Genomic DNA, 13,649 nt, shown 5'->3' on the forward strand with positions numbered 1-13,649 from the left:
TTTAAATTTAGTCAAACAGCAGGTAGCCTGATCGGCATTCATCTGTCAAAATGAGTGGTCTCAAATTCCAATCTGAGTAAGTACATGGCAATATATAATTAAGATAGCTGTACATGATAATATGTGATTAAGATACACCTGGACCTAATTGATGATTATAATCATCTCTCTAATCAAGACACCCAATATTTCTTTTCTTTCCAAAGAAAAGCTACCCAATATTCCTCGAGCACAACACTGTTTACTTTTCTTAATTCATGCACATGATCTCTCAGACAATATCTACACAAGAAAAATAAAGGTTTCCTCAAGATATATACGAGAAAATTAGAGAGAAAACCCATTGCATAGATTATAAAATAATAATAATAAAAGAGCTACGTATAAAATGGTGCAGTAGGAAATGTACCCAGTGTACCTATCCCATCCATTACATCCAAGACTCTCGTCCTCTCAAGTTGCAAGTCCAGCGCCAAACTGAATTCCTTGACAGGAGAATGTCCAGAACTCCTGCTCAAGCCCCTGTTTCTTTGGCATCTTTTATCTTTCCTGGTTACAAGTTCCAAGCTCTTGCTTCTCCCCAACATCATTCTGTTCGATCTCAGAGAGTCCAACAACACTCTTTCCTCTTCAGAAATTTGAAGGATATCATAAGCTCTAGTATTGCAAGCCCGGGATGAATCTTGCTTAGTCTCGTGTGGTAATGATGTTTCCTTCTGGGACTGACATCTAACTGGTTGCAACGGTTTGAACCCATACCCCCGATTTTTCACCTGGATCACTAGATGGTGAAGCCATACCACTAGTTCAAGAACGTAATGGTCAGTCTTCTCCTTGTCTGCATGATAAAGTGTCTGGATGCGGGTAATGTTTAGCTCCGGTGCTGGGTTCTTGTTAACCTCAGTACTGAAAAAAAGCAGATTCAACTCCAAATATAATTATAAGATGATTACTATCAATTTTCTTAATGAAAAAAAATATTGCAATAAAAAAAAGAACTAAAGGTAAAGATGCAATTGGCCTCATACTGACCCAATATTTGCCCACTCCCCGACCCATCCAAAACCTTGATGTGCTCTGTCAAATTCAAACGAAAAAGAAGAGTAACAAAATAGAAGTGAATAGGTGCAGTCTGCAAGAGATTAATAGAATTAAGGCAAGCAGAGGTTTGAGAAAGACAGTGCATAAGAAATATATTTCGTAATTTACAGATACTATTTGCCAAAGTCATTAATATGCCCACCTTATCGTATTTTCAGCTAATGGAAAGATCCATTTGAGAGTCTTCTGCATCTCAGCTTTGATTTGAGCAACAGTAAACTGCAGAAATGCAAATTCTATAGCATTACCATGCATCCATTAAATACAAACACACAGGTTAGTAGTTTCCATGACACTCATGATGGGATTATTGAACCAAAAAACTTGCTAAGTGCTAAGATTTCGACATTATATGATATTCTAAATCTAGAGCTATCATTATAAAAACAGATAGTATGCTATGAAACTTCACACCGAGAAAGTTTCATGTCACCAACATCTATAATAGGCAAGGCAAGACCCCTTCTGCATTATCTAGCGGTGGGCACACCGTACAAAAGAAATTTTTTCCGGAAAAAAAATTTGCATTATTATCAAGATATTTATGGGTGCCAAGTTTTTTGTATTAGATATGAAAATGGTGTGTGCTTCCAAAACAGACATGCCAATTGCAATACATCCAACATGAAGCCCCCATAATTGGTATTGGTTAATGGCATTCTATAGAGCAAACATGGATTGCAATCCAAGAAGACTCGTCATAAGTATCCAATAGCTAGCTTTTGTATTATCAGCCTTCCATTTGATTCATATTAATAATTAGTTCATTATAGAGTTCATTTTGAAAATCAGTAATAAATATCAGCAGCTAAGCTCCTAAAATAACCCGTAATGCTTTATGAAACCTCAGGCAACTGTGGCAAAACCAAGAAGGGAATTTCATCAAAAGGCTTTGTTATGCAAGTTATAGCTTGGGTCCACCACCCCATGATTACTACCTTAATGAAAAGCGCATTTCACTAAAGTAATCCAATGACCTTTGCTTAGATGTTAATAATAGTTGATTAGAAGATATCCATGACTGAATTTCTCATGCAATGATACTTGACTTTCTGCTAATTTCTTCTTAATTTCTTGATTCTCAATAGGAATGTCAATGGACAGGTCTGGCCAGATCAAACCTTGGCCAGATGCAAGCCCAGACAGGCCTGAGCCCATACCTGCCCGAATCAAGCCCAAAATGTCCCAGGACAGGGCCCAACCTGACTGTGCATAATATGTCAGGATGGGCCAGTCCCTAGTAGGGCCCTTATTTATTTTGAGCTGAAAAGCCAGCCAGGCCTGACCTGGAGTAGATCAGGTTCCCTTATTTTCAGGCCAAATCTGGCTTTCAGTTAAAAATATGAGTCCAAGCCTGAGTTTAAGCCTGGTTGTCCATGGGCCAGGTCATTGTGGTGCTCAATCCAGCCCAGCCATTAATAGTCCTAATTCAATTTTTCTGATTCTCTATGAACTTTCATGACATTTTCAAATTTCTATGTATAAATTGTACTCTTAACATGATAGAAATATCTGAAAGGCTTCTTACTGAAATTGACAGCCAACCAAACCTTTGACCAAGCTAATTGATTGTTCCTGGGCCTTTATGGTGCATAAGGACAATGAAGCTGGTCGCCAAACATTTTATCATATGCATTTAAAAAATACTAGAAAGTAGCGATAAAATCTTTAGAATGGATAATTTTTATTGGTTAATCAGTATACCTGAAGCATGTATCCATACAGATAAAGGCAAAGACTGAGTGAAAAACTGAAGGCCTATTCTTTGCAGACGATTAACATCTTTATAAAACATACCTCTTCTTTGGCATCAAATGCTTGCAAGCGGGAACGTAATGCTGCCTTTACTCCAGCTGGCAATCCATGATATAAAGAGTCTCTTGTACTTGATGGAAGGACAAGTGGCCTAGATGCCTAAAGACATGAAATTTTTAAGATACTAACATTCGCCATAATATATGAGAAGCTTCGCTGTCAGAGTTCAGTTGTTTTGAGGTAAATCATACATCTTTACAGAGAGGGGAAACAGAATCTTGTATAAACTGAAGCCAGAAAGTTATAAATTCTTACTGAAAACTCTATGTGATTTGATTACTTTGCCAATCAAAGTACAAGAGGAAGAATAAATAAACAAAATAATTTGATGGTACTAGCTGATTGTTGCAATCTTCTTAATTTTTAACACTTCAAGGTACATAACTGAGGTGTGCACAAGTATGTTTACATAGTTCATGCTTTCACACATAAGAAGGGCATATGCTCAGGAGGGTCTTGATTCTTAGCATGCACGCACACACTTGCACACGCGCACGTGCGCAGATAGAGAAAGAGGGAGGGAAGGGTGGGGCCTTCCTGCTCCATTCAATGATACGGGTGTGTTAACACTCAATTTTGTGTTCCCAACAGATTGAGGCATCTTGTACTTATTTTAAACTCTTTGAAGAGGAAGTCTCTTTTGTTTCCATCATCAATGAAATCGGTAAAACAGCATGCTAGGTAGTGGTCATGTAATCACCAAGACAAACAAAATCCATATAATATTATTTAGGTGCCTTACATAGTTATCTTGATCTGATATGAACACAAAGAATTCCAATTTTCCTAAAATTTACTAAATTCTTCTTTGCAATGTGCTGTTTTGATCAGTTTTTAGAACTTCTAAATTTTAATAGTGCATTGTCCACTATTTCATTCTGTTAAGTTACTTAAGTATTATGATAAAAGTGCATCCAAGTATGCAGACATATACATGCATACATTCATATATGCATATTACACATATACATAGGTACATGCATATAATGAAGGTATATATTCATATATCAATCCGTCTACAACTTTACTTGATTTGTTTCAATTATAAAATAACCTGATTTACATTATATAGCACAAGTCATCAAAACAGATGCAGTTCAATAAAGATATAAGATAACCTGAGTCTAATTACCGGTGAATGAAACAAGTTTCATGTGAATTAAAGCAAAAAAGGCCATTATCTCAGATTATATTCTTTGGTGTATGTGCCTTTTATATTTTGATACATTGGAATATAACTAATGTTATAACTCAAATAAAACCTTAGTTGGAAGCTTGAAACATTAAGCAATTGAGCTAAACCTTGTATTCTATGAAATTGAGAAAGTTGACGAAGTTTATTACTTTATAAAGAATTTACTAAATCTTTGAAATAACGGTGGAGATTCATGACTCAACATCAATCAAAATCTCTTGTGATTTAAGATAATTTATTTTTCAGAGCATTGGTCTACAGTCATCTCATGGATGATACTGAATGAGACCTACCACCCATAGACAGTTGATGATTATTCATACTTGAATTCATCAAGACACGATCAAAAAAAAATCCTCAGTAAGCTGCAAATCTCAGTTTAATGTGACATGACAGAGTTGAGAGAAATTTATTAATGTCAAATGCAAAGTAACTTTTGTGATAGCAGGAGGAAGAGCTCAGATACAGAACAAGATTGCGGTACATGAAGAAAAGCTTTTTCACTTACTATATTGTCTATTTGATTGATGATGTTAGCATAATGCAGTGCAAGACCAGAAACACCCAATCTTTGATTTTGAGCTGGACCATTGTCCGCCAAGATGGTAGCTGCCAGTGTTTCAAACTGGATTAATGCTATAATACAAATAGGTCAAGTATGTCAACAGCGCAACGAAGATAACATCTGGAAGAGTAAGAAGTTTAATTCAAGTATGTGAAAATTATCAATGTTAGCTGTTGCCATATGGATGCTACTGTACTTCTGCAGCCCATCCAACCTCACTCTAGTTTCACAAAGAACTCTGTTACATACCATATTGCTATCTAAAGGGCAGTAAGTGGAACGGACAACCTTATGTAGGATCAGGCATGCTGATAGCTGCATCAATTTGTGATTAAGCATCATTTTGTATAATCTATTACAATATAAAACATATACACTAAGAAAGAACTTACAACAATCGACTGGAACACAATAGATATGTCACAACTTACAAAACACTAAAATAGGAACTAGTGAAGCTTGAAAACTAATTGGGTTTAAATGACACTGGAACAGAGTGTCAAATTCTTCAAACTCTCAACAACAGATTCAGTGATATGGACATATATCTGAGTATATGATGACCATGAACATACAGACTTGAGTTCTAAGTGGCACGACTAAATTGTCATTATATTCTTACAGAAAAATGATAATGGAGAGAGAGAGAGAAACTGTTTGATTGGAGTAATTGGTATGTAAAAATATGTATCCACATAGAGGCTATCAATTCATGACACATCTCAGTGTTCCTTTATGTCTCTTAAGAACTTAGTATTGTACTGGGTCATATGCAGCAGCAGACCACACCGATGTAATGATTTGAAATGTGGTTGAGGAATTGGGATGATCAGAAAATGAGGAACCATACAGCCAAACACAGGTAGCTGGGATAAGGCTGGATGGTTATGGTTATGTTAATTTAGGATTCTTTTCTGTCTAACCAGAAGAATTCTACAGGTATCAACCCCCTCTATGGGTGAGAACTCCAGTCCTAAATCAGAACCTCAGTCAGTAAGAAGAATCAAAAGAGGCATGACTCAAATATACTGTTCAAGCAGTGTTTGCATTGATAATTGATATAGCATATAGTGACTTTCAAAACACATACCAGTATTACTAAATCTCTCCAAAATCTCTTTATGCAAAATAGCGACAATGTCAACAAATTTCTCCACTACCTGCACAGTGTTTTACCTCATCAGAGAAATATAAAATGTCAAGTATCACAATGAAAAAGGCTTCTTCTTGTGTACTGCATTATTTGCTATATATTTGAGACACACACAGAGAGAGAGAGAATTAAAACAATAAAATTAGTTATTGCTTCAGAAACGAAATCAAGAGAAAACCATATTGAGAATTGAGTTACCTCATTGACATAACTTATGTTTTTTCTTTTATTTAATTACCTCCTCCAAATTTCTAGACCACAGGGATTTCTTTTTCAAACTCCTCACAAGCTTTCTTTGACGTTTTAGTTCACTTTGTAAGATCATAAGATTCTCTGCCATAAACAAAGAAATGAGTTACAAGTGAACTACAATAACAAAGTCCAGTTATCAGGATAACTGGAAAAAAAAGTATTACTTTACGTAAAGTCAGAAGTTCCAGCACATGCATTGCAAATTATAAAATTAAGAAATGTAAAATAAATATCATTTATAGTTCTTTTACAAGGATATACCTTTTCAATCAGATAAAATGTGGAGACAACATAGTCCCTAGTAAAATGCTAATATTCTGAATATAAAATGTTGTAGGTGAGCTCTATATCAATACAGTAAATGTCATTCTCTGATGGTATATTAATTAAAATATCTCTGCCCAAGAATATAGCCAAGATTTAGTTCACAATTTGTCTAAATATGAGATGAATTATTTTACTCACTTATTCTTCTAATAAACCTCTAGCCTTATTAGGCTACCAAAGATGATAACAGGGTAAGGATGATATTCTTTAATTTATCACTTACAGTTGTTTTTTAGACAAATGAAAGCAATATGAAGCTTTCAGCCACCATCCTCTCTGTTAAATTTCCTAGCCTGCATTATGAGACTCCTTATTAGGGTAATTACATTCTCAACAAACCAAGACAATCTTCCAGTTGTAATTCCTGTATGACTGGATGGTGCAGATCTGACTTTTAGCCCTCTAAGATCTCTAGATATGTTTAACTAACAGAGCAAATTCAAGGTTCTGATTTTGATAACCATATTAATATTATTATCACAGAATAACCAAAATCCTATTCTACCAATTCTCAACAGTTACTGAAATGTTTTCTTATTATATTATTTGATCATGATAGTAACCGACTCCTTCACCATTTTGAAGAGAAAAAAATACCAATTTGAAGGACTTTTATTCTCATATTTATTTAATTTTTTGGAAAGGAAAAGGAAGTTACTAGTGATTACCCCCACCTTCCTTCTTCCTCCCTTCCATTGCTAGGTATCAAGGCTCGCCGTCTTAGTACCGGACCCCATACCGGTGCCATACTAGTACTATATCGGTAGAGTACGGTAATGGGGTCTTTTCGGTATACCGAGTGTCGGTATGCCTCCCGTACTGTGTACCGATACCAAACTGGTATGATACGGTATGTTATGCCCCGTACCATCTGATTCGGACAGGTATAGCGAACCATGCTGGGTATAAAAAGGGAGGGGGGAGGGGTGAAAGACAAAAACAATACTTCTTGATGAAAGAAAAAAGAGAAACATTTGCCTTACCTCGCCTACCTGCAGGCAATGACTCTTCTTCCTGAAGCTTCCTTCGATAATCCTGTTCAAATCTGTCCAGCGCATGTAACTCATGATAGAGCTCCTATACATGTAGGATAAGTTATGTTCACAGAAGACAACTCATAACAATCTAAATCTGATGATCATATAGTTATATTTTCTTAGCAGTCCACATGCAGAAAGCAAATACTGGGTGCATGCGCTAACCATGCAAGTTACCTGTTCTCCTTTACAGAGGACCATGCTCTACATAAAATTGATATCCAGGAAAGACAGACAAAAAACAAGGAAAAAGAAAAAGGAGATAAAATCATTCCTCATAAATAAATTTCCACAAGTTTATATACTTGAGCTGAAGTAAATAATAGTAATTTAAGGACACAGTCAGACACACAAAACATGCAATCAACAGGGCAGGGGGAGGGGAGAGATTGAAATAAAATACCAAGCAGGTCATCTGATACCACAATTTTCAATTCATCCACTGTAGCAATTATTTAGAAGTCACTAGGAAATTATCTTTAATAAAGGATTTTCCAAAATATACTTACAGAAGTGTTCTGAGCCAGGTGTATCAAGTGCTGCATGGATGTTTCTACCTCTGCTTTTAATTGTTCCTGGGGTGTAAGGTCTGGACTCAATCTGAATATGTATCATATATCTCAAATTAGTAATTGTAATTCAGTGAACATTAGAAGACTACAGTTCGGCTGCAATTGAACAACAAAGACAAATTATCTTACTTCTGAAAATAGCGGCCCAAATTATGCCACGTAGGGTTTTTACAAAGATCCCCAAATCGAATTACTTCTCTGGAGAAAACTTCAAGCTCTTCCCTGTTATAGTCGAAAAAGAACTTACAGTAAGAAATTGGCAAAATATTATAAGGATAATAAGCACAACATAATACAGAAATTTAAAAAACATGTATCCAACTTCCACACTGGTGCCACTTAATCCTCGAATCAACCTTTTGTCAGCAGCAACAATGCATAGAAGCTCATTGATATCCGCTGAAATAAGTTTTCTTACTCCGTCTGACTGCAAAATATCTTCTTTTAAGAATTTGATGCTTTCATCTGAAAGAGATCTCCACAAATTAGCGCCTTTGGCAATTGTATTTGCAACTTCAAATGCCAATATTGAAACTTTATTTCCTCGAGCTGCAATTCCAGAGAGAAATCCACTGCTAGGATTCAAGTTTGACATGCTACTCCCAAGGGTATCCAAGACCTCCACAGCCCTCTCTAGGCCAGCAATGCCAGCCCTTCCCAAAACTGAACTTGTTTCTGAAACCTAAGAAACACTGGCAGTTTGACATCAGTGCTTGCAGATAAACTACAACAAATTTTACCATTTGAAAAAAACTATTATCTACATATATTCAACCAAAAGTGACAGCTTATTCATGATATGATAGTTAAACAGGGAAAAGAAAATAACAGAAAGTATACAATCAATTTACAAGCTCAAGAATTTGCACCAAAAGTAAAATTAGATTGACAGGTGGATATTCTTCCAAATTCTAAGAAAATGCTACTGGCAGCTAAAGAGAAGTAATGCACAGATGATAGGGATAGGAATCAACTTGAAAAAGTGGTCTCAAGATTCTGATATGGACTTGGATAAGATATCACAGTAAATCAGTTATTTGGGCATTCATTTCGAATTATCAACTTCAATGCATCATTGACAGCATTTACAACTGCAGCACAGAATTTGGAGTCATATCTCCTGTTACTAATTTTCTTAGATAAGTCAGTGTTTATAAACTTTCTCTTTGCTCAATCCCAAAATAAAAAAATAAATAAAAGCAAGAAAAAAAGAGAATGGGGAAATAATAGTAATCAAAAGCACGGAATATTGTATAATAGATTTGTGAGTGGACCACACGATTTGGCAAATATCAGAGGTATGCTGCGTGTTATATAAACATTATTCCCACATAGATTTTTCAACATACCCTTATATATTATGTTTGTCTCATGCATATGTGCAGCTAGTTCTGGTTTCATATATTAGGTCTTCCACAAATGAGACAACAGCTTTAAGTGTTTTCTTATCTTCACCTCTAAATGTTCTAGGCACCAGATTCGTAGCTACTTTTTGCAAGTAGAACTTACACCGCACTGTCCCGTACCAAGATAATGCTCATGTGTTTGCTTCATTTAGTCTCTGCTTCAAAATAATTCTGTTTGCCGCATTTAAATTTTTCAAACCTCCAACAGGTGCATGGTTACTCAATACTGTTGCCAACTTTCACCTCATACTAACAGCTAGGAGATTGGTTTAATGGCAATTCAGCAAAAAATGTCACTCCATGTTAAGGTTAACTAGATCTTTTGTTAGGTGAAGCTTGCAACCCTGAAGAATTGAAAGAAGCATTTCTTCTTTAGTTGAAGTTCTAAAACTGATTGTTAGAAAGTTGTTAAGACTGCTGATTGGCATCTTTGGCTAAGATGGCTTCTTATATGATAGCATGTCTTCCATAAACCTCAGAAACCATACATAATTACAATCACATGGATTGAGCTCTGATGTTTAGTGATAATCATAGTGTGACTTAGTTCTATAGCAATCCCCTTTTTCCTGAATCACGAGAGAGAGAGAGAGAGAGAGAGAGAGAGAGAGAGATTAAGTTTGTGATCTTCACCATGAGAACACATTTTCCTTACCACAGTTTTCTTCAGAGTAAAAATTCAGTAATTTGTCACAAAGCCATCAAGAATTCAAAATGACTAATGTAACCTCATCAAGGAAAGAATTGTGATTGGTCATTATTTACTAGTTTTTATAGCCCTGCTTACTTTTAAAAGTTCCTCATATGCTTCATACCAAAGTGTACACATAATCAACTTAATAAGCTAAGTTTCATGATCCCACTATATTTTTTTAGTGGATATGAGAATTTACACAATACGGGTGAGATTACACATTTCTGTTACATGTTCACCAATATGTAAAGCATAGTCTGATTGCCCATCAAAAGACATAAGCTGACGCATAATTTGCGTCAAGTCCCCTACAAGCACTGAAGCACCAGGTATGATGTATCTTCAACTGCTTCGATCACAACCCTAGGATCCGAACTACACCCACATCCATTAATAAGTCACTAGTTTCTTCCTGTTCTCGCTCCACCACTGCCATAATCTAAAGGTTGTACTGCTCTAAGTCTATTGGTATTATTTGCTATTTAACTTGTGTAGATCCACGAATGGAGCATGAAAGCAAATGTCAGCATCATGATTTCAAGATCAGATCTGAGCAATGGGGAACTATGTCAAGTTCAAGGAGCAATCTAATCTTAGCATATTGCAAATGTTCAACTTTTTGTAGGGCGGAATCTAGCTTACAACTCAGAGGACATTACAATTTCATTTTGTATACCCTAGATTAGTCAATACTATTATCCAACCCTGTTATGATAAATGTGACTTTTTAGGCCAAGCCTTGTCCTAGTGGTCACACCCCTTTGCTTAGCAACCAGAGGTTCTCAGTTTGATTCTGGGGTGTGCATCCCCAAAAATCTTGACCTGTTTAATTATACTGCAGATGGGTCGCCCTCCCTTTTTCTTCTCAAAAAAGTTTAAAAAAAAAGAAAATTTAAAAAGAATGCATATATGGGTTATCTAGAAGCTATTCAGTTGCTTAATCATTGAACTCATTCTATCTCCTTCGAAGAAATATTTAGGGTTACTCTTTGAACTCTATTCTCACTGCCCAAATTTGGCAGTCCCGCCTTCCTTGCATGCACGAAGATATTCAAACAAACTGCGATTTTTGCTGACCCCCAACCAAACCCATCCACCAATATATGGCATCATACTTGGTATGTCAGTCCACTTACTCCTTGGTCATGACAGCATAGAAACTCGTGATGGGACAACTCCTAAACCACCTTCCATATGCAAATCACCAAACTCAATTTCCTCGTATTGCAGTCCACTTACTCCTAAAATCATCTAAGGTCCTCAAGTTTAATTACTTTTAAGTTCTCTAGAGAATCTGATGCATTATCAGAATCGCTTCTCATTGCAGACAAAGTTGCATCTCTGTTCTTTCACTTCGATCACAGTCTTTTAATACCTCAAGCTCAGATCTCATATACACTGCCATCAAATCCCAAACCATCACCCTCGAACTTGACCACCACATATATATCAAAACCTAACACCTAATTATGTTATCCAATCAATTCCCGCCCCCCACCCCCCCACCAACCCCCCCCCCCCCCCCCCCCAAAAAAAAAAAAAAACACAAGAAATCAATCAACGAAGAAGAAAAGGCAGCACCTTTCCAGCTCCGGCCTTCGCCGGGTTGATCCGAAGCTCCCCGGAATCATAACTCCCGCAAGCGCTCTTCCGAATTCCGCCGAACCGATCCGCCGCCGGTAGATCGGAGAAGGAGAGAGTCCGTCTCTCCTCCCCCGTGTCTCTCGAGCAAACGCATCCCATCTTTCTCCTCTTCTTCTCTTCTCCCCCTCCACAAGAACCCTAATCTCGGACCCCAGACTTTTTTGCTCTTGGGTTTGGCGACGACGTGTATATGAATGGAGTCCAAGCCCTCTTTGTTGCTTATTATCTTCTTCTTGTGTCTGTGCTGTGATTGACCGAGACTCTTTCCGTTCTTCTTTTCCGAGTAGCTGCTGAGAACTGAACCTCGGCGTCAATGCAGGGTGGGTCCCGCGGGCAATTGGCGGGCTTTTTTTCCCGTTCTGCCCCGCCGTCCGCTCCACGGCGGTTGGCGGGTGGGGGAGAAGAACCCGCGAACCCGTTACCTTGGGGGGCACAGGTGGGTCCCGCAGTATGCTCGGTGGAGTTACTGTTCATGGATGTGGGGCCCGGAATGGTGGGTTTGGTTCGGCGTGGACTGTGGACTCGGTGTCTGTAGGGCCCGCCGTGGAGAGAAAATGTTGGTGGGTTGGGTTTGGATCCAGTAGAGACCCATTAGTTTGATCCGAACCCATCACCAAGGTTTTCACCCCAAGTAATATCTCAATTTGTGTCATCTTGGTTGATGTAACTGAAATAATATTAGATTCCGGCTCAAATACCCTGGTTGACATAACTGAAAATAATTTTTTTAAATAATGTTTTGATATGGCTGTTAATTTTAGATTTATTATATGGGGCTAAGATTTTGATGTTTCATTTTTGAAATATCAATCGATGTCTTAGTTCATCTTAATTATGACGGCCATAGATAATTCAAGCTAGTTCAACAATAATAAATTCGTTTGGTTTGTGAAAAGAATATTACTTTATTGAGATAAGCTTCATAAAAAGTTGATGCCCGGTATATTATATTATACATGAAGAAGTGGTTTTGATATATTTGATTAATCATAAAAACATGATATAAAAAATATATTTTTTGAAATAGTTTTTGTCTATTAAGCATCTATTTTTAAAAAGAAATTATGTAAAATATTTTTATATTTTTTAAAATAAATTAACTATAATAATAAAATATATATAAGCTATTAAGTAAGGTTATTTTTGAAAAAAAAAAGAATTCTATTTTCCATAAATGCATGTGCAAGAAAAACTTATTCCTATATAAAAATTAGTTTTTATTTTTTAAACTTCAACTAAAAATAATTTTTTTTTCCGAACCAAATGAGTTGGATATGGTTTTACGGTGTTGATTTAGTTTCCACTTTCTATTTTATGGTGGACCTAAGACATGATAGCTGGATTCAACTAGAGTCTGTTTTTAGCCCAGGACCTCTTGAGATGACAACTCAGCTGGACTCAGAAGGAGTCAAGAGATGACGGGCATGTTTAGACTTTCAGACAGATAGAGATCATGCTTTGATTTGAGTTTTGATTTTTTTTAAAAAAAGTCTGGACTTGATAGCAATCAGAAGCTGACGCGGATTGATCCAACCTGGCCTCTTGTCATTGATGATATTAGTATAATATTATCATAAATGGTACGACAATGATATCTCCACAATCTATCGTAGATTCTACAGTCAGGAGGGACCCACGACTGCCGTTTATAGTCCAAGTTTGAAAGCTGAGGTTGGATTTGACAAAAAAGTACACCTCTAAATATATTATTAGTACTTAAATATATTAAATTTGGATGTGACGATGACTCGGTCAGCCGTATGGGACACACCGAATCAATATCGTATTAGAACCACACGGAACGTGGTCGATAAGATTGGAAGTCACTTCTTTCTGGCACTTGATCGTAATTTTCTTTTGTATTTTTTTCCGACGCATTTCAAAGCAG

At 36.6% G+C, this 13,649-nt stretch overlaps 1 protein-coding gene across 5 annotated transcripts; it reads right to left on the minus strand.

Moving 5' to 3' along the window:
• Positions 1–45: 45 nt before the first annotated feature.
• Positions 46–12,047, minus strand: LOC103706343 (protein PSK SIMULATOR 1-like). Of its 5 annotated transcripts, none has more exons than XM_039118016.1 (13): positions 11,699–12,047; positions 8,374–8,699; positions 8,147–8,239; positions 7,955–8,045; positions 7,392–7,485; positions 6,068–6,162; positions 5,767–5,836; positions 4,620–4,720; positions 2,899–3,015; positions 1,244–1,320; positions 1,033–1,077; positions 419–906; positions 46–282 (listed from the first exon to the last, which is right to left on the minus strand). In XM_039118016.1, the coding sequence occupies exons 1-13, from the start codon at positions 11,858–11,860 to the stop codon at positions 272–274; spliced, it is 1,770 nt and encodes a 589-aa protein (XP_038973944.1). In that variant the 5' UTR covers positions 11,861–12,047; the 3' UTR covers positions 46–271. The 5 variants fall into 5 exon arrangements, with proteins under 5 accessions (XP_038973944.1, XP_038973943.1, XP_008788630.2 ...); XM_039118015.1 differs by having other exon boundaries at positions 410–906; XM_008790408.4 differs by lacking the exon at positions 46–282 and having other exon boundaries at positions 318–906; positions 7,401–7,485.
• Between the last annotated feature and the right edge of the window lie 1,602 nt (positions 12,048–13,649).

This window comes from Phoenix dactylifera, unplaced genomic scaffold (genome assembly GCF_009389715.1).
Source record: "Phoenix dactylifera cultivar Barhee BC4 unplaced genomic scaffold, palm_55x_up_171113_PBpolish2nd_filt_p 000298F, whole genome shotgun sequence".
Taxonomy (NCBI): Eukaryota; Viridiplantae; Streptophyta; class Magnoliopsida; order Arecales; family Arecaceae; genus Phoenix; species Phoenix dactylifera.